Source organism: Neophocaena asiaeorientalis, unplaced genomic scaffold (genome assembly GCF_003031525.2).
Source record: "Neophocaena asiaeorientalis asiaeorientalis breed wild unplaced genomic scaffold, Neophocaena_asiaeorientalis_V1.1 scaffold531, whole genome shotgun sequence".
NCBI classification, from domain to species: Eukaryota; Metazoa; Chordata; class Mammalia; order Artiodactyla; family Phocoenidae; genus Neophocaena; species Neophocaena asiaeorientalis.
The window spans coordinates 164,197-188,135 of record NW_020175542.1 but is presented as its reverse complement, the minus strand read 5'-3'; the positions used below and the strand labels follow the sequence as shown (position 1 = coordinate 188,135).

The window sequence follows — 23,939 nt, the reverse complement described above, 5'->3', positions numbered from 1 at the left end:
GGGGGGGATTAGGGCATGAACAAGGGGGTCCTTCCTTTTCTCTAGCCTCACAATCACATGCATATAATTGCCAAGTCAATTTCTATTATTCCTATTATTCAGTTAAATGGAAACTTTATGTATGAACTTACTAGTCTGGAACCTTTGAAGGATGCTGAGATTGATTTTAAAAATGAAAAACTTGATCTTATCAGTGCCTTTTGAACTAGAAATGGGGTTACCAGGCCACCATCTTGTGGAAATTAAATCAGCACAAATAGATGTGGAGCAGGGCAAACGTCATACCTCCCAGGATTTCCTTAAAAAGTCATGTTAACGACATTTGACCTCTATAACTGTTTTTGGCTTCTGCTTTCTGTTTTTAGTCAAAAACATGCACTTCATTCACATCTTTATAGAACAGAGAGAAAATGCTCAAGTTTATAGTCAAAAACATGCACTTCATTCACATCTTTATAGAACAGAGAGAAAATGCTCAAGTTTATAGCTTTTAGCATGATTCAGCTGTGCATTTAAGAAAATAAGTTGTCATACACACTTATCATTTAAAGGCAAACGTCCTCTAATTGAACTTGATGAACTGAACCTTAATTGAACTTGATGAATTGATTTCTGCTGACCATGATTTCAGGTGACTTTATCGTGTCTAAGTTTGCTAGTTTATTATTATCGCCATAACCTCTTTCTATACTCAACAAAAGTCATGTTGTTTTGAGCATTGTATGTTTTCTAATTTAAACTGCTCTACCAAGAGCGTGTTGCAAGCACAGGAGTATTGTATCAGAAGTTTCTGTATCTTGAAACTGGAATGTGGGGTGATTCATGAATTTTGCATCAATTATTAAACAGTCATAGATGAAGCCATGCAGAGATGGATAGGGCAGTAAAATACTCTGGTTACGCCTATGGCCTAGCCATGATAAATGAGTCAGGAAACATAAAAGTTCAAAACACGTATTAACTTGAGCTGCAACGCGTATGTTCTGAAGGGAAGCACACAGTAGCCATATATAAGCAACCCAATATACAGACCACCTGCCTGGCAGGGTTAAAATAAAGGCAAGGACTTGGCAACAGACTAAGGAATTTCAGAATCCTGCCATACCAGTCAACCTTTCTCTGACAAGGTTCTTGAGGGAGACATAGCACAAACAATGATAACGCTTGGAAAACGAAGGAGGTATTTTTATAGCTGGGACCATGCCTGTTATCCCATAGTGCAAAGTTCTAATAATACCGCCTTGGATCATGTGGCTTGGACTTGAGCTTGAATCCTATCTTGATTTGACCTGTGTGCCTCTTAAAGAGAGAGTGAAGACATTTTCAGGGTCCAGGCAAAAAAGACAGTATGAATGTCATCCCTGGGAGACTGAATTTTGTTTCCCTTGGAATGGCATTTTCTTGGAAACTGAGCCAGAGGCTGATCTTGGAAAGAGCTACTTACCTCTTCCTTCCAATACTCAATGTCACCAAAAAGGAAGACCCATCTCTTTGTTGTCAGTGCACTAGCCCTGGAACCCACCTAGAGCTCCAGCATCTGTGTTCACACAGCTGCTGAGAGGAAGGGCTTCAGCTGCCCTTCAGTAGAATCTTAGCCCTAAAGACATGAGTATGGCACTGTTAACCCCCAGGCCTGGTCTCCTCACCACCCTCTCATCGCTCCTTACTTCTCTTTCTCGACTCATTTTTTAGTACCTGACAGAAGCCTGGAAGTGAAAAGAAATAGCCATGTCTGCTTTAGGTTCTCTCCCCAAAGCCAGGAAGCTTCGTGAATAACCCCATGGCTAGCCACTCATTGAAAAGGCAGAAGCAGGAACTAATGTTAGAAGTGTATCCTAGCACTCGAGTGCTTTTCAACCAGGGCGTTCTGAGGCGACTGCAAACATTAAACAGCCTTCTTGTCTCCTCTGTACACGAGAGTGCTTTGCTAAGACACGCAAACTCTAAAAAAGGAAAGTGGCCGATAATTCTCTCCGGGTGGCTGGCTTCCCAGCTTTGCTGGGCTTGCCTGCTCCTTCCTATTTGGGCCCTTGTTCTAGAAATGGGCCTTCTAAACTTACTTCAGGAACTGAGTAGCCACGCAGCTTCTTCTGTGTTTCCTTCGGGTAGTATTCATTTGTAGGGGTCGTCTTTTTTGTTTTTTGCGGTACGCGGGCCTCTCACTGTTGTGGCCTCTCCCGTTGCGGAGCACAGGCTCTGGACGCGCAGGCTCAGCGGCCATGGCTCACGGGCCCAGCCGCTCCGCGGCATGTGGGATCTTCCCGGACCGGGGCACGATCCCGTGTCCCCTGCATCGGCAGGCGGACTCTCAACCACTGCGCCACCAGGGAAGCCCGGTTGTAGGGGTCTTCTTGAGCGAATGGATGGGATGTCCAGTTGAGATTGTCAATTAAGGAATGGGGTGGCCTTTTCTGAAGGCAGACTCTAGAGACCAGAGGTCAGAAGCTGGTGACCCACAAACCATTTTCAGCTGATAGACAAGATTATATTTTTCTTAATGTCATGGCACTGAACAAAATAATTGGTTGCCAATATGTAAAACTAAAGCGATTTTGCATAAAACTCTGGATTTCCAGCTTCCTTTTTTAAAAAAACTCAGAATATCTGGCAATACAGGTAATATTTCATAGTCACAGTTGGCTTAAACTGAGTACCACTTGTCTTTTAAGAGGAAACGCAAGCTTGCTACTTCACTCCACGTCGCCTCGTGCGTGGCCCTGTAGGATTTGAATCTGCTACCACTGGGGTCAGTCATCTAAGATGCCAAAACAGAAATCATGAATTATTCTTTTAAATGTGCCTGGCTTGCAAGTGCCTATGGTTTATGCCTTATTCTTTTTCCTTCTGGGCAAAGAATGACCATTTGAAGCTTTTTCATGGATGGAAAAGGACAGTTAGAAGCAAAGTGGAGAATTTTACACTACTTACCTGAATCAATCAGGCATACAAAGAAAATCCTGAAATGATATTAAAGTATGATTTGAGATTTGAATTATTCAGGGGTAATTGCCTTAGTTTTCCACCTCACTGTTTCCCCTTTGCTTTCCTTACATGGACATAATCTTCAGAATGTACTTCTGTCAAAGGCCACAGTCATAATTCCCCTGCTTCCTTCTTTTTTTTTTTTTTAAACTCATTTGCACTCTCGGTAGCAATTGTTGGAGCCCTGCAGGGGAATAATTGCAGAGGAATTAACCTCTGACATTTTTCTAAAAATAGCCCTAATAAATCCAATCATAGGTAATTTACCTGTCCGTGTTCCTCGGGGGGTAACTTACCAGCATTGAAGAAAGATTTGGCAGGCTGGCATTCCTTCAGCAATTATCTGTGAGCTGAGTTCCTGATGCCTGTGTATTTTCTCTGTTTAGAAATACAGAGTACAAGAGGGAGGGGATATAGATATACACATATAGCTGATTCATGCCATTATACAGCAGAAATTAACACAACATTGTAAAGCAATTATACTCCAATAAAAAAAATATACTTAAAAAAAAATACAGAGTACAAATTTCTCTCTGACCTCGTGACCCTGTTTTCTCAGCACCTTTCTCCTGGGGTTGCAGTAAGGCCCTGCTCTTCCAGAAGGGTGTGTTCGGCTCACCAGAAAAGAGGGAGCATTTGTGGGGTCCCTCCTTGAATTTCCAGCTCCTGGAGATTTCCCGACGACGATTCCTCTGTGATCCGCCCCTTTGTTTTCGGTGTCTGAGCTTCAAGCATCTCACCCCTTCTTCCTCAGTCTTCAGCCCTCATTTTGATTCCACAACTGAAACTCATTTGGGGAAGTTTCTGGGTGTAGAAGAAAGGGGAATGCAGAAGGACACGGGTGGGAAAAGAGCCTGTGGTTGGTAGAAATTATCAAAGAAAATTGCCATTTCCCTGCGCCCGTAAAGAAATTCATTTTCTCTTGCCCAAAACAAAAGGGTCTGAATGTGCTTTTTCCTTTTGTTCTCTCCAGTTGTTCCTAGAGACCACAGTGCAGTGTGGGCATCTAGGAAATTTACTTTCCCAAGTGCCACTTCTAGTGGCACTTAAAATACAGAACACAGAATCCTTGTAAATTCCACTGCAGAGACAAAGCCCTAAGCCCTTAAATGCACAGAAAAGTATGTCTATTATCTATCGTTTCAAAGTAAGTGTGCAGTTACTTAAATTGCCTTTGTCTTCTTTTTTTCAGCTGACATTATCTCTACGGTAGAATTCAACCACACGGGAGAATTACTAGCGACAGGGGACAAGGGGGGTCGGGTTGTAATATTTCAACGAGAGCAGGAGGTAAGTGGCAGTGAATGCAAAATAGCCATTTTCTTCTTTTAAAGAAGGCCTCCCACTGTTCCTTAATCCTCATGTGTCGCCCTTAACCTTGCTGCTTGGCTTGCAAACTAAAACTGCCCAAAAGTCATTAACATCAGTAGTTACACACTCAGGCTCACAAAAGCACCGGAAAATAGAGCCTTTTCTGGGCAAGGTCTCATCTTTCCAAACCTGGGTATTGCACATTCAAAACAGCCTCACTTCTCATCTGACCTGCAAAATTCCACGGGTGCTTGTTGAGTGTAACGCCTCCTTTTTCAGTGGGGTTTATCCTCCTCCAGCTGTTGAAATTCAGGGACTCCTAACAGAATACCTAGGATAAAAAATATAACCCTTCCCCAACAGATATGAAAAGGATAACTTGGGTCAGAAGAGAATACATACAATTTACAGGCACGCTTCAGAGAGATCGTGGGCTCAGTTCCAGGCCACCGCAATAAAGGGAATATCGCAATAAAGGGAATATCGCAATAAAGGGAATATCGCAATAAATGGAATATCACAATAAAGCAAGTCACACCAGTGTTTTGATTTCCCAGGGCATATAAAAGTTATATATTTACACTATACTGTGGTCTGTTAAGTATGCAGTAGCATTATGTCTAAAAAAACAACGTATATACCTTAATTAAAAATACTTTATTGCTAACCATAAAAAAAAAAAGAAAATGGTAGCTCCCCCTACCAAAGGGAGAGAAATCCCAGAAAATGCCATCTGAGCAATGCATGTAGCCCACACTTTACTATAGGTGACACGAAGTTCCCTGCAGCTGAATGCTGTATGCATTCTGAGCAGCAGTTCTAACTCCCAGTGAATCTCGAAAAGCCCATTTCTTCCTGAGACTTGGGTTCCACTAGGAATTGTTTCTCTTTTTCATATAAATTGAGTTTTTTGGTGTCTGCTTCTGTTCTGTCAGAATGAAATTATGGCCCAATTTGATTTCCTTGGCCTCCGCCGGCGTGGTCCTGAAGCTTCCAGCAGGCCAGTCTGTGTTCAAATAACTCTCCCATCTGCTGCCGCCTGCCTCGGAGATTCACCCGGCACAGCGTAGCAGGAGGGCCCGGTGCAGGAGGGAGGTTTCACGGGACTTCCCTAGCAATTTAAAGCCTGCTTTGTGCCTCAAAGTCATTTGTGTTCCACCTCCCCTCAAAAAAGGAAAGCCTCATTTAGAGGTGATATATTTGGTAATTGTACATTATTTGCAATTAATTTCTATAAGGGCATCGTAATCCCTCGGGGTTCTGTATGAATTCAAGTGTTCAGCATTAAATCAGGCACCCAGCCTATTCCATTGGCCCTGGAAACACGAAAATGTTGTTGGCAAGTAGGAACTAATAGCTCTTCGTGACCTGGAATTTTTCCTGCTTTTCCGGAGCTGCCTAGTGCTAATTGGTCTGGCACATCCTACACACACTTGACAGTCTGATTTGGATGGTAGCAAATCAACAGTCGTAAAAATTTATTTCTCAGGTGGACTAGCTCTCTCTGCAGTAAACAGGATAGGAGCGAGTATGTCAGCCTTTAAAGTCCTTTTAAAATTGATTTTCAAACCTTCTTCTTCAATTGTTTAAAAAATCCAATTAGGTTCATAGTGATGATAAAGAGAAACCAGAGGAGCTGTTTAGCATAAATTACCCAAGGCAGGGTGTTGCCAGTAATATTCCGCTCCATGTTGCCCATTAGGTATTTATAGCTTTCACCTATTTTAATTTACTGAAATATTTGGGGAGCCTGATTCATTAGTAGAAAGAAGGGGGACACGTTTTCCAAAGGAGGGTGGTTTTGTTCAATAAGGAATAAATGTTGAGGATAATAGCCTGCAGTTAAATGTTGAGATTTGCGGTGAGACTTGGGGTTGAATGAACACTGAGCTTGAGAAACACAGCCATGTGACAACATCTAGGTCAGGCCTTCTTTTGATTCCTGTGGGTGGCTCCCGTGCGTGAATCCTCAAGACGTGCTGTCCTGGAAAATTTGTTCAAGGAACCTCAGTGCCCGCACAAGCACTTTTAACGTCTGGGTATCGGTACCATCACCCATCAGTAAATTGAGACTTGGGTTTGAATGTTCAGTATCTACCCAGAGATAAAAATTTTTTAACTGAGCCTTTTATTAAGAGTCAAGCATTTATGGCAAATGCCTAGCAAGACCTGGATTTGAATTTTTGAACACAGTTTTCCAAAGCCTGAATCTTGAGGCTCTTGGTCACTAGGTCCTAAAATGCAAACCTCTCCTCCTTCTTTTCCCTTCTTCCCTTTCTCTCTTTCACACCATCTTTTCCTCCTATCCACCTTTCTTCTTTCTCTCGTCCCTTTCTGCACACCCTTCCTTTATGTTTTGTTCTCTCACCATTTATTTAGTTCCTGCTGTGTGCACTTTGCATAATCGGCGCTGGGGGGAAGCCAGTGTAAAGTCTCATGGTTCTCCTAATGATTCACGTGTCATCTCTGCACTCATGTCTGTTTTGTTATTCATGTTGGAAAAAGGAGAGGGAGAGATCCACTGCTTATAAGCTGTGTGACCTTTGAGAAGTCATTTTAATTTCTGTGAGCCTCTTTTGTTCACTTCCCTGCTCTGTGCACCTCTCAGAGATTCTATGAAGATCTGATGAGATTTTAAAAGGCCAGTGAAAGGTGCAGATGCTATAGCTATGTGTTTTTGTTAAAAGATTGATACAAGTCTGTATGGACATCAGCATGGGATGACTCACTCCGAAGGGTGTCCAAGACATGCAGCAGTTTATGTATATACTTTATAAGTAAAAAGTTGTAAATATTGAAGGTGCCAGTATTTACCACCAGGGGTGCATGATCAACAGCCTGAGGGCACTGAGCTAAGGAGGAACCCATGGCCGTCGTAGTCCTGCCCTCAGCCCACTTGGACACGGCCTGCCCGTCTCACCCCTCATGACTCCACTCAGAAAAAGAAGGAACCGGTGAATTTGCAGTTGGCTTATGTGATTTAATCTTTCATGTGACTTTTTTTTTTCCCCTTCCTACAGAGTAAAAATCAGGTTCATCGTAGGGGTGAATACAATGTTTACAGCACATTCCAGAGCCATGAACCCGAGTTCGATTACCTGAAGAGTTTAGAAATAGAAGAAAAAATCAATAAAATAAGATGGCTCCCTCAGCAGAATGCAGCCTACTTCCTTCTGTCTACTAATGGTATGTGGAGGTGACTTGTCTTGTTTGGTATTTTGAGAGATACAGTCAGCAAACCCTATATTTCAATCTCTTTTAGCCTCCATCTTCCTTTTTACCTTGCAGGCTGTTGAAAAACTTAGAAACCGTATCTGCAAGATGCCTAGCAGAATGCCTGGCAGAGAATAGGCCCTCAGTAAATAGTACTTATTCTTTTTTAAAAATAACAAATTTATGGTCGAATTATGTGAGACTTGTTATCTGTAGTTTTTGACTAATGCAGATTATTTCCAGGTGTTTTGGGAATGTGACTTCCTGTCTAAAGATTTACTGAATGTTATTCTGGGAACACATTTCGGGAAGCTAAACATGCCGTCCCTGTGTGTTTGGCGTACTCAGTAGAAGTTATTAATCCCTGAATATATTTGGGGGTTTGGAAAGCAGATGTCCTTGTCTGACACAATCAAGCTCTCTAGTAGAAACATAGGTCAAGAAGAGAGGGGACCCCATCAAAACACTGATCCAGTAATGGTTTCTTCTCTTTCTCCCTTCTCCCTTCATACTCTTCTTATATCATTTGTTGGTTTAGGGAGAGTCGATATAAATAGGTCAGAGAGAGAGAATGTTCGGGGTTGAACACGGAAGCTGATTCCGTATTAATCTGTAAACCTTTACACAGTGGAATTACCAACCCTAAAACTTCTTAATACCCTTGCTGTGAAAGAGGCCATCTACACTCAAAACAATTCAGAATAAAATCATATACGAAAGGGTGCTAATTGAATAGCATAACAATTAGAGGATTAGTATATACAAATTAAACACCGTCTCCCAAGCAAATAAGCTGGAGAGTGATTCATTTCAGCATCCTGTGTATGTGTCTTTGAGGAGTACACATTTAAATATAAATCAAGAAACAAGGGGTTTGCTTTCTGCCTATCTCCAACATTTATTAAGAAAGGGTAATGCTCATACGTGAAGTTTAAAAAAATGCAGACTGTGTATATACTACGATCAAACATATATTAACATTTTTAAAGACTGAAAGGAAACACACTGAAAGGTTTATCATGATTAATTTTGACTGTGCATTATGGGTGACTTGTCAATCTATTCCTTAAATTTCCCCCCTCTTTTTCATAAGATTAAAATAAAACTCATTGTGATAACTTAGAAAGTAAAATTGTTTTTATTTTCTAAGTTTTCACAATGAGTTTTATTTTAATCTTATGAAAAACAGGAGGGGAAAGTTTTTAATGCATATGAACCAAAAAAATCCCTCAAATGAAAAAGCCAGGGTATAAATCTATAAAGTGACAGTTCTGAAATAGCCAGTTTAGGGTTATTCAAGCAGAGCTTATCTCAACATGACCAGATCTCCACTCAGCTGTTCTTCCAGATTCCAAGTAATTTAATTTTTTCTCATTTATTGTCTTGTTTACATTTTTTGATCTTGATTTCCCAAAAGTCAAGCCACATGAATTTGTTTCAGTCTCTTCGCTTTTAGTTTGGTTTAAGTTTCCCTCAAAGGCTCAGCAGATTCAACACAACTTAGAATGGAAGAAACTTCTGATGATTTTGACTTAATTACTTTAGGCAGAGAAAAAGCATCTGATTATCTCCTATAGCTAGCTTACTTTATATTATTAAATTTAGCCTGTTGATTATTACAATAGAATTCAAAGAGATAAAAGACATATTAACTACTTTGTGGGGGGGGATGGGAAAGAAATCAGTGAAATGCAATGAAGATTAATTATATAGCATAATGTTCTGTTAATTGAGTTTTTAAATAGTTTTTTGATTAACAAGGATATTATCTTCCCATTTGGGATGCTATTTCATATGCCAACAGCATCTCAAAATCATTCTTAGAAGAAAAATTCCCATGCTCATATGTGATTTTCTTTTTTATACTAATATTGAGGTTGAGAATCCCCCTTAAGCCAAATAGGTTAACACGCAGAAATTAATGGAAGACGATTGGAATTACTGTACAAAAGAGAAAATGAAGATAGATGATAAGATTGTGTTTAAAAGCTGCCACAAGTAATGATAAACTGCTCAGAGAGCCAGCCAGAAGAAAGAAAAAGCCATTACTCATAGTAACAGCTACATGTTCCTCAGACTTTTTTATCCAGAGAGCTTCAAGCTACTGCGTCAAGAAAAATTGTGTGATAATAAAGTCAAGAATAACTCCAGGCATCCCAACCATGGGGAATTGAATTGAATTCACCATCAATTATCTTTTTTTAAAAAAAATTGTGCTTATCTCATTATAGCTGGGTACAGTTTTTATCTTCTGCTAGAATACATTCCCGGCTTTAGAAATTTTAATGAAAAATAAAACCAACCTTCAGTTGTAAAGATAGACCTTAAAATTATTCGCCAGATGAAGACACATTGCTTTACCTAGAATGTCTACTTCTATCTTAATTCCTATGATGAGAGGAAAAGGTATACTTAATTTATTTTTCATGCTATGAGCGTAGTAAGTGTTCATTGTAAAAAATTTAGAAAATGCAGAGAAACAAAATGCAGATAAGGAAAGTGTTCCTATCCAGAGAGAACCGCTATTAATGTCTTTTAAAGAGAAAAGCAGGGCTTCCCTGGTGGCGCAGTGGTTGGGAGTCCGCCTGCCGATGCAGGGGATGCGGGTTCGTGCCCCGGTCTGGGAAGATCCCACGTGCCGCGGAGCGGCTGGGCCCGTGAGCCATGGCCGCTGAGCCTGCACGTCCGGAGCCTGTGCTCCGCAGCGGGAGAGGCCACAACAGCGAGAGGCCCGTGAACCCCCCCAAAAAAAAAGAGAAAAGCAAAGAGGCATGGATAAATCTGTTTGTTTCTTAACAAAAATATGACATATTCTATAACTGTTTTGCAACCAGATTTTTTTATATAATAATATAACACATAATAACAGGAATACCTTCCTAATTATGAAATATTTCTCCTAAAATACCATAACATTTTCAATGACTGCATGGTATTCCCTTGTATTTTTTTTCTATAGTTTATTAATAAATCTCCCATTACTAGACCTTTAATTATTAACTAATTCTTTTATGTGTTTTAAATACATAAAATACATTATGTATTTGTAGAAATAGATGTTGGTATAGATAGGTAAATAGGAAGAAAGCGTATTATAAACTATGCATAGCATGATACATCTATTAAAAGCTATTTTAAAAGTTATATAGGGGCTTCCCTGGTGGCGCAGTGGTTGAGAGTCCGCCTGCCGATGCAGGGGACACGGGTTCGTGCCCCGGTCCATACAAAAAAAAAAAAAAAAAAAAAAAAAAAAGTTATATAATTCCACACACAAATATAATACAAGGATATACATAAATTTTTCATAGTAGTTGTCTTTGTCTACTGGAATTGAAGGAGTTTTTCATTTTTTTGTGTTCATTTTCATTTTCTACAATTTTATGTACCAGTTGTGTAATAAAAAGAAGAAAATAAAATGAGAAATGTAAAATCTATATATGAGATATTATTATAGGTTTGTACCCCTCTTCAAAAAAATGCATAGAAAAATACTACAAGGAACTATGTAAAATGTTAACAAGGGTTGTCCCAGACTGCAGGGATTTTAGGGATTTTTATTCTTTATGTTTTACCTCCAATTTCTCTCTTTCTCTGTATAGCAATTTATCATTCCTAATATGAAAAATGTAAAAGAAGAATTGCCTTGCAGTTGGGATGGGCTACATTCCAAAGCCCAGCAATAGAAAATAATCAGTATTAAAATTCACTGATTTGGGTTCTTCTAAGCCACAGTAGCTAATCTACTCTGATCTCTGATTAGTAGTTAATCAAATGACTGAATACATATGGCCCATGTTTCATCTTCTCAACCTAAAAAGCAGGTCATTATGCAGCCTATATTCAGTGAGGGTAGGACCAGAAGAGTATAGATAGAAAATTCTAAATTCAACCCAACATCTGGGAGAGACTTCTTCGCCTTCTGTCCCAGTACAAGCCGGGCTGAATGCACAAATCTTATACTTAGTAGACTTTACAGGCATGCCAGCAGACATGGCCAGCCCAAGTGCTGCCCACATGTTAGGAAACAGGGGCCCTTCTCTGTTAGAGTAGCCAAATTGTTGCAGGAAGCCCACTTCATAATGTGCATTTCAGACCACTGAGGACAGGGCATTTGCCAAGGAGAGATGGAGGAGGGAGATGAGGGGCGGAGGAGCAAAGGAATCCTAATATAGGCAGGATACAGGGGTGGCTTTCCTCCCCTGACAGCCTTACAGACAGGAAGTAAGATGTGCTGACATCATCATGGGATGAAGCTCACGCTGTCAGAGCAACATCTTATTATTGCAGAACAGTTGCCTAGTTTGCTAATTCTAACAACAGCTGCTATTTGTGAACCATTATTAGAAGTGCAACAGTGGGTTAAACACTACATGCATTCTTTCATTTAATCCTCAAAGAGCCCCATGAGGACGACACTGTTTTCCCCAATTTACATATAAAGAAACTGAGGCGTAGAGGAGTTAACTATCTCTATTTGTAAGATTAGAGTATTGAGGACATACTTGTACTAAAAAGTTACTCATATTTCTGAAATTCAAACTTAATTGGCCACTCTGTACCTTTTCTCCTGCTTTATCTGCTACTCCCCTTTGTCTGTCACCCAAAGACGAGTTAGGTGCCTACTGCACGTGAATCCCAGCCCTCGGCCACGTGGTGGCTGGCGTTGGAGTCGGGATGGGACCCAAGGTTGTCTGCTTCCAAAGCCACCCTGTGCAGGCACAGAGCAAGGCGCAGAGGAGCCGTCGAGTGTCTGCCGTCCAGAAGAGAAGTTAGAACGAATAATGAACGCAGGATCTGATAAGAAAGGCGTGCAACCACAGACATGATCTGTTTGGCCCAAACATGTTTCCTTAAAAAATGGATTAACATATACACACTACTATATGTAAAATAGATAACCAACAAGGACCTACTGTATAGCACAGGGAACTCTACTCAATATTTTGTAATAACCTATAAGGGAAGAGAATCTGAAAAAAGTATATATAGATATATATATCTGTGTGTATATATATATATGTATGTGTGTGTGTGTGTATATATATATATGTATGTACATATACCTGAATCACTGTGCTACACACATGAAACTAGCACAACATTGTAAATCAACTCTACTTTAATTTTTAAAAGATGGAATCAAAAGACTGCAGGTGGGGCATGCCATCTCCAGCTCCCCCGATGCCCCACCCCCTTTCACTCATTCCCTGGGCACTGCCTACCTCTTGTAGGCATTGGAGTCCTCACCCCTGTTGTATTGCTGTAGAGAATGACAGGGGTCACCAAGTGGTGTAGAGTCCTGGGACAGTACAGAGCTAAGAAAGGTCATTTCCAGCTGGGGACTCAGAAAAGAGACTGAAAGGGGAAAGCATTTGGATGAATCTCCTTCTCATTTTACTTTCCTGAGTACCGCTAACAAGATGCACTGTGTAAATGAGATGCATTCATTCATCCAACTCCTATTTCTTGAACATCCACTATGCCCCAGGCACTGTTGTAGGTGTTGGAGATACAGTGAGGAACAAGACAGACCGAATCCCTGCCTCCAATGATATTTAAATCACTGTGAGGGAGACGAGATAATTAAATTGCCAGAGAGTGAAACGTACTCTGAATAAAAATAAAGCAGGAAGAGGGGATACAGAACGGTGAGGAAAACATCTTTCTGTAGGTTGGTTAGGAAAGACCCCCTCTGAGGTTGGGACAAAAACAGAGGAGAGCAAAGTGAAGGAACAAATCTTGTGAAAAAGAGGGTAAAGGGCTTTCCTGGCAGGAGGAGCAGCTAGTGCAAAAGCCCTGAGGCTGGAGTGGGATTAACCTATACAAGAAGCTGTAAGGAAACCGGGTGGCAGGAGCACAGGAAGTGGCAGGGAGTGGGGTAGACAGTGAGATCATAAAGTGTGAGGACGTAGGGGTGCAGGTGACGGAGGGCCTCTCAGGTCATGCTAGGGACAGTATTTCGTGAGGTGGGATGCTGAAATGAGGATAATAATTGAACTTACATCTCAGGGTTATTGTGAATATTAAGTAAATTCTCCATGGAAAGCGCTAACATGGTTACATCGTTAATTCTACATATCTTGCGACTACTCTTATTCAGTGTTCAGGATATATTATTATTGAATGATCCAATTTAAATGTAAGCTATAGATTTAACAGCCCATTGTCAGGGAAACCGTTTGTCTCAGCACAATAAATGTTTTCATTTTGAAACATGAGCTGTGCCTTCAGAGGCCTTGAGATTTATGCACTGAAGCCCTTGACATGAGCCAGTTTCCCTAGCAGTCCCTTCCATCGTGACCATCACCTCTCCCTGCAACCGCCCCCAACTGGGTCCCGCAAAAAAAAAAAAAAAAAAAAAAAGACTCCTTTACCAGTTTCCTCTCACCGTCATTTTGATTTCCTCTGGTTGCCCTCCGCAGATAAAACTGTGAAGCTGTGGAAAGTCAGCGAGCGTGATAAGAGGCCGGAAGGCTACAACCTGAAAGATGAGGAGGGCCGGCTGCGGGATCCTGCCACCATCACCACCTTGCGGGTGAGCCCAACGGCTGGTTTTCCACCTTCTTTCAGTTTCCTTGGCAACCAAGGTCAGGGGAAGTGGAGGGGAAGTTTGGCTGCATGCTGGCTGCTGCTATAGGTTGCCCCTCTCAGGTATGAGGGAGGGAGGTCAAGCAGAGACCCCGCCTACCTGAGCCTCTGGTGGTAGGTGAAGGAACAGGACAGGCACCAACCTCTGATGACTATAAATCCACGTTTCCTTTCGCCCCTGAGGACTTACCTGCAGGGTCACTGCCATGCATTACTATGTTCTTAGCCTCTGTCTTTTTGCATCATCTAACATGTCTTGAGCACCTTCAAGGTACAAGCACGGCACTCCCCAGATAGGAAGTTGGAGTCTTGTGATTCGGAACATGAACTTCTGAATCAAACAGGCCTGGGTTCAAATTCTGCCACTTACCAGACTCTCACATAGTCACTCCCTTTTTTGAACTTCAGTCGTGCAAGTTATTTTTAGTTTCTCCATCTGCAAAACAGTGAACCTAGTACCTTACTGTGTGTGGGCTTCTGAGGCTAAAATGCAGTGAGGATGAAAAGCCTTTATTCCATGGCTGGTACTCAAGAAGTGATCTCTACTATTAGTCTTGGTAGCTTCCTTCCTGCTGTCCAGAAAAGCACAGTCTGGTAAGGAAAGAGGATGGGTAGGACTAATATGCAAATGTTTATGACAGTAACTAGAGTAAGATAAATGCAATGAGAGTCAGAGAGTTGCAGTTTGTTCGAAGGAGGGAGAAATTATATTTGGTTCTGGGAGACTGGGATATGTCTGTTAGAAAAATGGTGTTAGAAATGGATTTCTAAAAGCGGACTTTTAAAGGAAGGCTCTCTAGATAGAGATTAAAATGATTTGGGACTGGGTGATGAGTTTAGTTTTGGAGTGTTCATTGTGAACGGTAAAGCCAGGCACGTGTTGGGACCAGCCCTGGCCCCTAGCCACTTCCAGAACTGGGTAAAATATGTGCTTTCAGATGCCAGCAGCTCTACTGAAAACCAAAAACTGCAAAGAGACACTGAAGTGTCAATACCTGTGGGGAAAAGAGGTTGCCGCCCTGTGTTTAGAGGCAAATGTGGGAGTTGAATGATCTTCGTGTGCCTGATTAGCTGGCTTGTTGGTTTGTTCATTCATTCATTCATTTGTTCATCTGTTTATTCAGAAGATGCTTTTCGAACACTGACTCTTTGCGGCCCATAATGCTAGGCTGTCGTGTGTGTACCCAGTAGTAGTGGGTACCTGGTCTTCTACTGAGCTTCTTCTGGGCCAACGAGCATTGGCTACTCTGTTTCCTCTCGTCCGCCTATGCCTTCAACCTGGAGGACGACCGTACAAGGTTACCTTATCAGACTGGGTCCATGCTCTAAATGCTCAGAGGTTTTGAGACTGGAGGACAGAACAGTGAAGAGTATGAACATTGGGTCACTCTGTCCTGGGTTAGAATTCTGGCTCCATTTCTTTCTGGATGGTGGCCTCGGACACATTTCTTAAAGTCCTTGTGCCTCCCATTGTCACATCTGCACAACAGGGATGAGGGATGGTCGCTACTTCCTGGGTTTGATGTGAGGATTCAGTACAGTATTGTGTGTGATAGAGAGCTTAGCCTGTGTAGTGTCTCACGCAGAGAAAGCACTCAGTGATATTAGTTCCTACTGATGGGCTTTTGTCTCACTCTCAGCATCATTTTCATGACTGTTATTCCCCCTATGATAGTAGGCCTACGTGTTTGAGAAAATTCCCGTTTTTCTCTTCATACACTTTTTATACTCTTGTATTCACTCCTCAAGCTATTCACTGATGTCTACCAAGTGGCAAGCACAGTGCTGGTGGTACAAAAGGAACAAGATAGTCTTACCCCTCAGGACTTTGCAATCGTATGGAGAAAACAGATGGATTAGGCACCACTGGGGAGTTTATAACGTGAGCTTCTGCCCAGATGTTACCTTGCTCTTGTTCGCTATGTGGATGGAATTTCTCAGACGCCATCTCTAGTCCCCACTATGAATTCCAGTTGTCCACGCATCCAGTGGGATTTCGTATACTTGTATTTAGCCCCTGGGAGGATGCCATCCCCATGATGAAGAAGAAAGAAGGACTCTATGTAAGTTCCACTAGAACAGAGATTGTCCCCAAAGTGACACAGTGATGTTATGAAGTGGACTTGTACATATCAAACATGGAAGGAGGCCTTGAGGAGTGGCTGGGACTTAGAAAACCCCAGTTCTGGTTCTTGCGTCCTTATTAAGCGTCTGTGACCCTGGGCCAATGAATCTCATTTCTCCTCTCCGTGCTTAGTTTCTAAGCAACTGAGCAGAGGACTGGACAAAGTCAGTGGTTCTGCAACCATGGGTGTCAGTTACAAATGCAGATTCCCAGGACGCAGCCTCAGTGATTCTCTTCAGCAAGTTGGGTGGTCCAGAGGGATCTGCATTTTTATCCTGAGCCCCTGGTGGTTGAGACAAAGGGATCTGTTATCCCTGGACTCTTATCATCTCTGAGGCTCCTCCACGCTCTGGTTTTTATGAGCCTCTGTTACTTTTCAGTCATTTCAAGTTATTGTACCAGCTCATGAGACACATTTGCTATCATATTGTAAAACTCGTATCTGATTTCATCTCGTCTACCTTCCTAGGCTTTCAAGTATCCTCATTTCAGTGTTAACATCCACACTCCAGTGTTCTTTCAGTGCAAACACTGAAAAGGCCAGCCTGCTTTCTTTTTGATCCCAGTGGTAGAAGAAGAACCAGGCAGCCCTGAAAACCATAGTTTCAGAACAATGACTCCAAACAGAGAATGAGCTGATGTGATATTAATCAGACCATAATTTACTAACATGCTCTGCTCTTGACATTTGCATCGCCAGCAATTGTGGCTTTTTTTTTCCTTCCCTGCACGATGATCACCTTTCGTACACTTCATAGTTTCCAGTTCTACGTGGATCTTGAGAGCGAGAATGTTTAATAATACCCAACAGCTAATTAATCCTCACTGAGTAATGAACCTGTTCTGTTTCAGTGCTGGGAGGTTCAGCTTTTCAAAGTACGAATGTGATTGTTTTTTTTTTCCTTTTTTCATGCAAGATAGCTTTGCAAATCCAATCACTCATTACCCAGAGAGACTTTGAGAAACACTTCTATGGACACTACATCTCCTGCTTAACATTATAACATTCAAAGCAATAATCGTGATGATAGTTTAATAATAACACCTTATAAGCTGTAAATCCTTTTTTTTTTTTTTTTTTTGCGGTACGCGGGCCTCTCACTGTTGTGGCCTCTCCCGTTGCGGAGCACAGGCTCCGGACGCACAGGTTCAGCGGCTATGGCTCACGGGCCTAGCCGCTCCGCGGCATGTGGGATCTTCCCAGACAGGGACACGAACCCGCATCCCCTGCATCGGCAGGCGGACTCTCAACCACTGCGCCACCAGGGAAGCCCTGTAAAATACCATTTTTATCACAAAGTGTTTACTTACTTAATTCCCTGATTCATCTTCAGCCCAGCCAAGTAGGAAGGCAGGTGAAGATGCTGGGATCTAGTATTTACTGTGCATTTACTATATGCCATGCACCATGCTGCACACTGTATCTGCATTGGCTACTTCATGAGGTACAGTTCACTGTTAAATACCCATTGAACAGATGCGCTTCACAGAGTTTCAGTGAGATGCCCAAGATCATGCTAAGCATCAAACCTTGATCTATGGGACCCTGAGCGCTTCAACCTGATGCTGCCTCAGAGAGGGAAAATGACTTGCCCCAGTGTTTGTCAACTGCTTGTCCAGAGCTGGCATTGAAAATCAAGAGCTGTGGCTCTTCAACTTGGACACATACATTGGGCATTTTAAATGCTTTTCTTAACAGTTAGTGCCATTATTATTCTAGGTCAGGGTGTATGCATGTGTCTCTCTCTCCCTCCCTCCCCCCCCTCCCTTTTTCTCTCTCACCCACGCATTCACACACGGAGTTTCCAGACCTCTGACCTCTGACCTCACCTTGCGGTCTTATGTACTTCCACTTAGCAAGATTCTCCATGCCCTTCTTTCCAACCTCCCAATACCCACAGCTAAGAAGACCTCAGAGCCCTTTCTTGGCAACGGAAACTCATGGTTCGTATAACTTAATCAGCCCGGGAGGGGAGATGGGTGGTGAGAAATCATACGTAGCACACTTATCTGTGCAGAATGAGCCTGGAGTTATTATTTCCCTCATTAGGATTGGCTGCCAGCGCCCTGGGAACCTAGGCCAGGTGGAAATGTGCTTTTGAACCAGTTACAAAAGAGTTACACAGAGTCTGTCTGGAAGGTGTGAGCTCCCAAGCTGTGACACCATAACTCCCCAAAATGAAGGGGATGTAATGAACTCAGGTTTTCTAATGGATATTCCTTACAGCTAATATTAATATTAATAATAATAATAGCCACATTTTTGAGTGCTTACTATATGCCAGGTGCTGGATTGTATACCCTTATATCATTCTGTCCTAACAGTAACTCTCTCGGGTTCTGTTATCCTCTCTGGATCATGCAAAGCCTCCCTCCCTCCTTTCATTTAAGTCTCTGCTTACGTGCCACCTTCTCAGAGAAGCTCTCCTAGAATTCTGTAGGGGAAGTAGCACACTCACATCTTCCCGTTCACTCTCGGTGTCCTTACCCTGCCCCTTTATACTTAACTTTCCTCCTGGCCAGATGTATCATTGGTTCACTGTCGGCCTCCCCTCGGCCTCCCCTCCCCCTCCCCTGAAATGTAAGCTCCGTGAAAGCAGGAACCACACGTCTCCTCTCCTGTAGCTCCGGCACATGGTAGGTATTCAGGATATGTTTGTCAAATGAATAGATTACATAGAAGCGGAAACTGAGTTTCAGAGTAGACAAGTGGTTGTTTGCTCCAAGATCTCATGGCTAGAAAGTGGTGGGGCTGGGATTCAAACCTAATCCATCTGACCCCAAATCTGACGCTTTTCATTATGATTCCCTACAGCTACATCCTAAGAGAATACTAATTCATGATTGCAGAGCAGGGGAATTTCATGATCAGTGTCTCTCGGAATTCTTCAGCAAAGCTTTCTTAGTGTAGGAGCTAGATTTTGGGCGGAGTGGAGGGCGAGGGTGAGGGCTGCAAAGGCTTTTCTGCCGCAGGTTGAGCACACAATGGATACACTGTATTTTAGAGAACAGATTCAGTTATATCATGTTTTTACGCACATGCCTTCTGCTGGTGACTGCTTCTGTCTTTCTCTCAGCTCAGGACACACACATTCTTGTGACTTTCCTGGACTAAAATTTTTCCACCTAGAAGGACCCTGATGTTTACACATCCCACTGATGGCAATTTAGACACCCTCCTAGCCACAGTCTGAGACACCATGGCAAATCGACGTGAGCGTTCACCAGCTCCAAATTCTGAAGGGAACTTCTTGAGGATTATTGCCAACAGGTCATGGGATTAGACAGCTTGGCTAAACACACTTTTTTCCCCAAAATGATTGTTTTTGTGGAACAGCTAGTTTAACTGCCTGATCTGTTTTCTAGAGAACTGATTAAACACACCACTGGTTTAAGTTTACCGATAAAAGCAACTACATTGATTCAGCCCTTCCTAGGGACAGACTCCACACTGAGCATTTTCTGTATATTTTACAGTTGGCTCTTCATCACAATCCTATGGCTTATGCATCATGCCCATTTTATAGGTGTGTAAACAGAGGATCGGGGAGGTAAGCGCTGGCTTAAGACCTCACAGATAATAAGTGGCAAAGCCAAGAACGGAACCCAGGTCTATCTGACCCCACAGCTCCTGCCCTTCACCGTCATCCAGGACTATTTATTGCACGGTCCTTGATCTAGACAACAATGAGGATAATAGCATCTGACACGTAGAACTTTTCAATGTATTTTTTATCCTACTTATTGAGTGCCTTCTTTGCACCAGGCAACGTGTGAAGTACGTACTACAGAGCGGGTCTTACAAAGATGAGTGAAACATGCTCTGTGTCCTCCAGGGGCCAGGAGGGGAATGCTGCAAGTCGCTGCAACATGAAATTAATTCAAGCAGCGGTTCTCAAACCACAGTGCCCTCACAGGCTCCTGGGATACATTTTAGAACACAGGCACTGGCCTCATCACTAGGGATTCTGGTTTAGAAGGTCTGAGTTGTACGCAGTAACATCGCTGACCAGATCCCCCTTAGAAAATCCCCGGGTGATTCTGACACAGGTGATCCCTGGGCCAAACTTTGAGAAACACCGGATCGGGTAAGTGTCCTGAGAAAAGCACAGAAGATTGCCATGGCACTTCAGAGGGAGAACAGAAAGAGAGAGCTATAGGACCAGGAAGGAATTTTCCACATGCATCTTGAGGGATAGATGGCCTTTCATGCTGGGGGTGGCAGGGGTCTTATTTAATGCTCCCAAGGATCTTGGGGGGCAGGTAGGACATGAATTGCTTTTCCCTATTTCTGGTGATCTGGATGTGATTATCCCCATTAAGAAAAGAGGAAACTGAGGCTCTGAGAGGCAGAACTGAGAATGAAATGTGTTCGGTCTAGACACAGCCTTTGTGCTTTTTTGCTGCCTCCGTGGTGACCGTGTGATAGTGCTCACTCCAGGAGAATGGGTAATCCCCGGCCAGTAACAGGGCAAATTACTGGTTGAGTCAGGATCGGCCGTCACTGCCTCAGGTTTTCATTTGGGGCTTCTGCTTGACAACGGAGGCCTCTTAGGACACAGATACAGTCTTCCCGTACCCATTTTTAATTTTTCTAGACTTCATTTTATGATGTATTGATGCTCTAGGGGCTTCATAGCCAATGCTCTTACAGCTTCAGCTTTCCTTTCCTTATATTTGCTGCAAATAAAAATGAACTGTTTAGCTACTGCAGTGCAAAATCAATCAAGGCTACTCCATATTCACATGCTTGCAGTGGCCCCGGACGGCCCCTGAATTAGATTACCTTTGTGAATGTGTCACTCTGGTGTGGGTAATTTCTCAACCTCCACTCCATCCCTTCCCCCTCCTGTCTCAGCGAGGGGATATTGCAATCCCCCATTGATTGACTACCGCACAAGGGAATGCTGGCATGTGATGTGTGTAACTCAGCAGGACGCACGTACTCTGTGTTTATGAAAATAAATAATAATTTCTGTTACCGTTATTGATGGCCATCATTATCCGATTCTATCAGTCTGTGTCATGGGGTTTCATTTACGGGATCAGAAAGCACTCCACAGGAACCCCGGGCACTACCCTCACCACCAAGCCTCAGTGTGTTGACATGTTTTGCCTTTTAGGGGTGACACTTGTGGATGTCCCTGTCCTATTCTTTGGCTAATATTCAGTGAGACAACATTAGTTGGGTTCAATGTGAGGCCAAGGAACTAACTGAAATAGTAAGAGCAGCGGACATGTATTAGCATTTGCTCTGTTCCAGGGATGCTCCATATGTTGGCTCATTTATTCTTCAAGATAAACCTATAATGAAGGTAATAAAATAAACCTCATTTCAGAGATGTGGGAACCAAAGCCAGAGAGGTTAAACAGCCTGCCTGAGGTCAGACGCTAGTAAGTGGTAGTACTTGGACTTGAATTCATGGCTTTATTTTTTTTCTTTTCTTCTGTTTTTTGGCCATGCCGCACGGCGTGTGAGATCTTAGTTGCCTGACCAGGGATCGAACCCGTGCCCACTGCAGTGGAAGCATGGCGACTTAACCACTGGACCACCAAGGAAGTCCCTGAATTCATGTCTTTATGATTCTAAAATTCATACTACTATCCTACCTCTTGTACTAAATAGAATGCCTGATATATTCATCTGAATATTTGGTATAAACTGAAATATGAGTAAGCAGGGACTAGAGAAGGAACCATGAAGGAGATGGTAGATGCTGCGGGAACCTTGGGCCCAGATGGTGTTTCCGTTTTGTTTGCGGGGGGGTGGGGGGGGCGAAGGTGGAGCAGAAAGGATGCGTGCAGTTAGATCATGGTTTACCAAATCTGCATGGTCATCAGAGTCTAGGAATGTCTTAAATCATCCCCAGCTGACTGATTCAGAATGTCCAGGCACAGGGCCAAGGGATCTACCCATAGTTCACAGCTGTATCCCAGGTAGTTCTGAAGATCAGCTGGGTTTGAGACATTTGACAGATGTGGACATTTGATTCAGAAAGCTGAAGTTACTTACCCAAGGGCTGCCGCTACTAAGGGGCTGAGTGACATTTTTAAAGGGCTAGGGCTCTGACCACATCTCAGCCATCATCTGAAAAGTGGAACTCATCCTACATTCTTCCCACAGAGGTCATGCTAATAAAAGAGAGTAATGTGTTGACAGTACTGGTGTGATGCCTTACAATTGCCAGATGCTCGATATATGTTATATTACCTTTCTCCTCTTCCTTCCCATCTTGTCTTTCACCTGGACAGCCAGGAGTTTCAGGAAAGTCTGATGAATATATCGAAAAAGTTCAAAGCAGCATTATGTTTTGATAATAGTGAATCCAGCAATCCATTCTGCTTTATTTTGAATGTGTGTTTGCCCTGGCTCTCCAAAGCTGCCTTGGATTCAGAATATTTTCACTGACAATAAAATATTTGCTTTCATCTCAAAGCTACCTTCGTTGTGCTGCACTTACCATGTAGTAATTAGATCCAAGATAAATGTAAATATAAGCAGAATCCTATACCTGGCTTAAGATCAAGTTGTCTTTGTCTCTTGCTCCCAACCTCTTTGGAAGGCAGCCATGGCTTCTCGAATGCGATAGGAACTAGTAAATGACACTCCCCACAGGTACACTCAATGACAGTGGGAAGCTGAGAAGTCCACTAGTACCAGAAGAGGTAAAGGATCATGTTAGAGAAGAAAATCTCGATGTTTCCATGGTCTCTGGTGCAGTTTATCTTGAGAATCCCTGGTCAGGAAGCACAGTACTCTAGACTATGACCCATTCTCTCTTCCTGACTTTGGTCATTAAATGGTCTGAATTTTGGAGACGTGGGTCGGTTAGTCAGGCTGGGGCAGGTTGCCAACCTTTTCCAGGCTTCGCAAGCAAGGATCTTGTCATTGGATCAAACCTAATTCACACTGACCCAGACGGATTTTTCTCAAAAGAGAAGTTATTAGAATGATTTTCTCCATCTTTTCCTTTAAAGGGCTCTCTGTATACTTTTAAAGTAAATGGAAAATCCAGGGCATAGTTGGATGATTCGAGGAAGAAAAGTATCTCCATTTTCTGAATCTTTCGGATGGAATTATCTGAATGATGAGTGTCATGGGAAAGACATTGTCCCCAGGCCAGGTCCTGGCTCTCCAGTGTGAGCTCACTTTTGCTGGAGTAAGAGGTGTGAGGTCCAGCCCCTGAAACTACACATGCATGTGTATGCGTGTGCAGGCGTGCACACGGCACAAAGTACCAAGAAGTTCGTTGTTCAGGAAACCTTAGAATGTTAACATAGCCTAGAGCTGATTTGTAGTATTTGTTTTTCAATTGGACTTATTTAAATAGAGATCAAAAATCTGAGCCTAGGTCCCTTTTGCTACCAAGTTATGCAAAGCACTCATTTGAAATCACAAGAGGAATTCTAAGGCCTCTGCTCATTATACAGAAGAGTTTTCTAGAAAATCATTAACACAAAATGGATTTGGAGTCAAGTTCAGTAGAAAACAAGATCACTTTGATCTTAGTACATCGCAAACCAGACTTCCACTGATGCACTGATTTTAAATACCCGTCCTTACCAGAGAAAAAGGTTTTAAGTATTTCCCTAGAGGTTAGTGTATATAGGAAGATACTTTCTTTTCTTTGGTGCATAAGTATAAGAAACTGGTTGGAGGAAAATATTTTATAAGGGTAGTTTTTTTTTTTTTTTTTTTTTTTTTTTTTTTTTTTTT

The 23,939-nt window shown here is 42.4% G+C and overlaps 1 protein-coding gene across 3 annotated transcripts in view; it reads left to right on the top strand.

The window, feature by feature from the left end:
* The window catches only part of PPP2R2B (protein phosphatase 2 regulatory subunit Bbeta), a 656,680-nt gene that overhangs the window by 543,077 nt on the left and 89,664 nt on the right, over positions 1–23,939 (top strand). For all 3 annotated transcript variants that reach the window (XM_024731397.1, XM_024731396.1, XM_024731395.1), the window contains 3 exons: positions 4,178–4,275; positions 7,317–7,482; positions 13,932–14,044. In XM_024731397.1, coding sequence (XP_024587165.1) covers positions 4,178–4,275; positions 7,317–7,482; positions 13,932–14,044 — 377 coding nt within the window. The remainder of the gene's footprint in view (positions 1–4,177; positions 4,276–7,316; positions 7,483–13,931; positions 14,045–23,939) is intronic.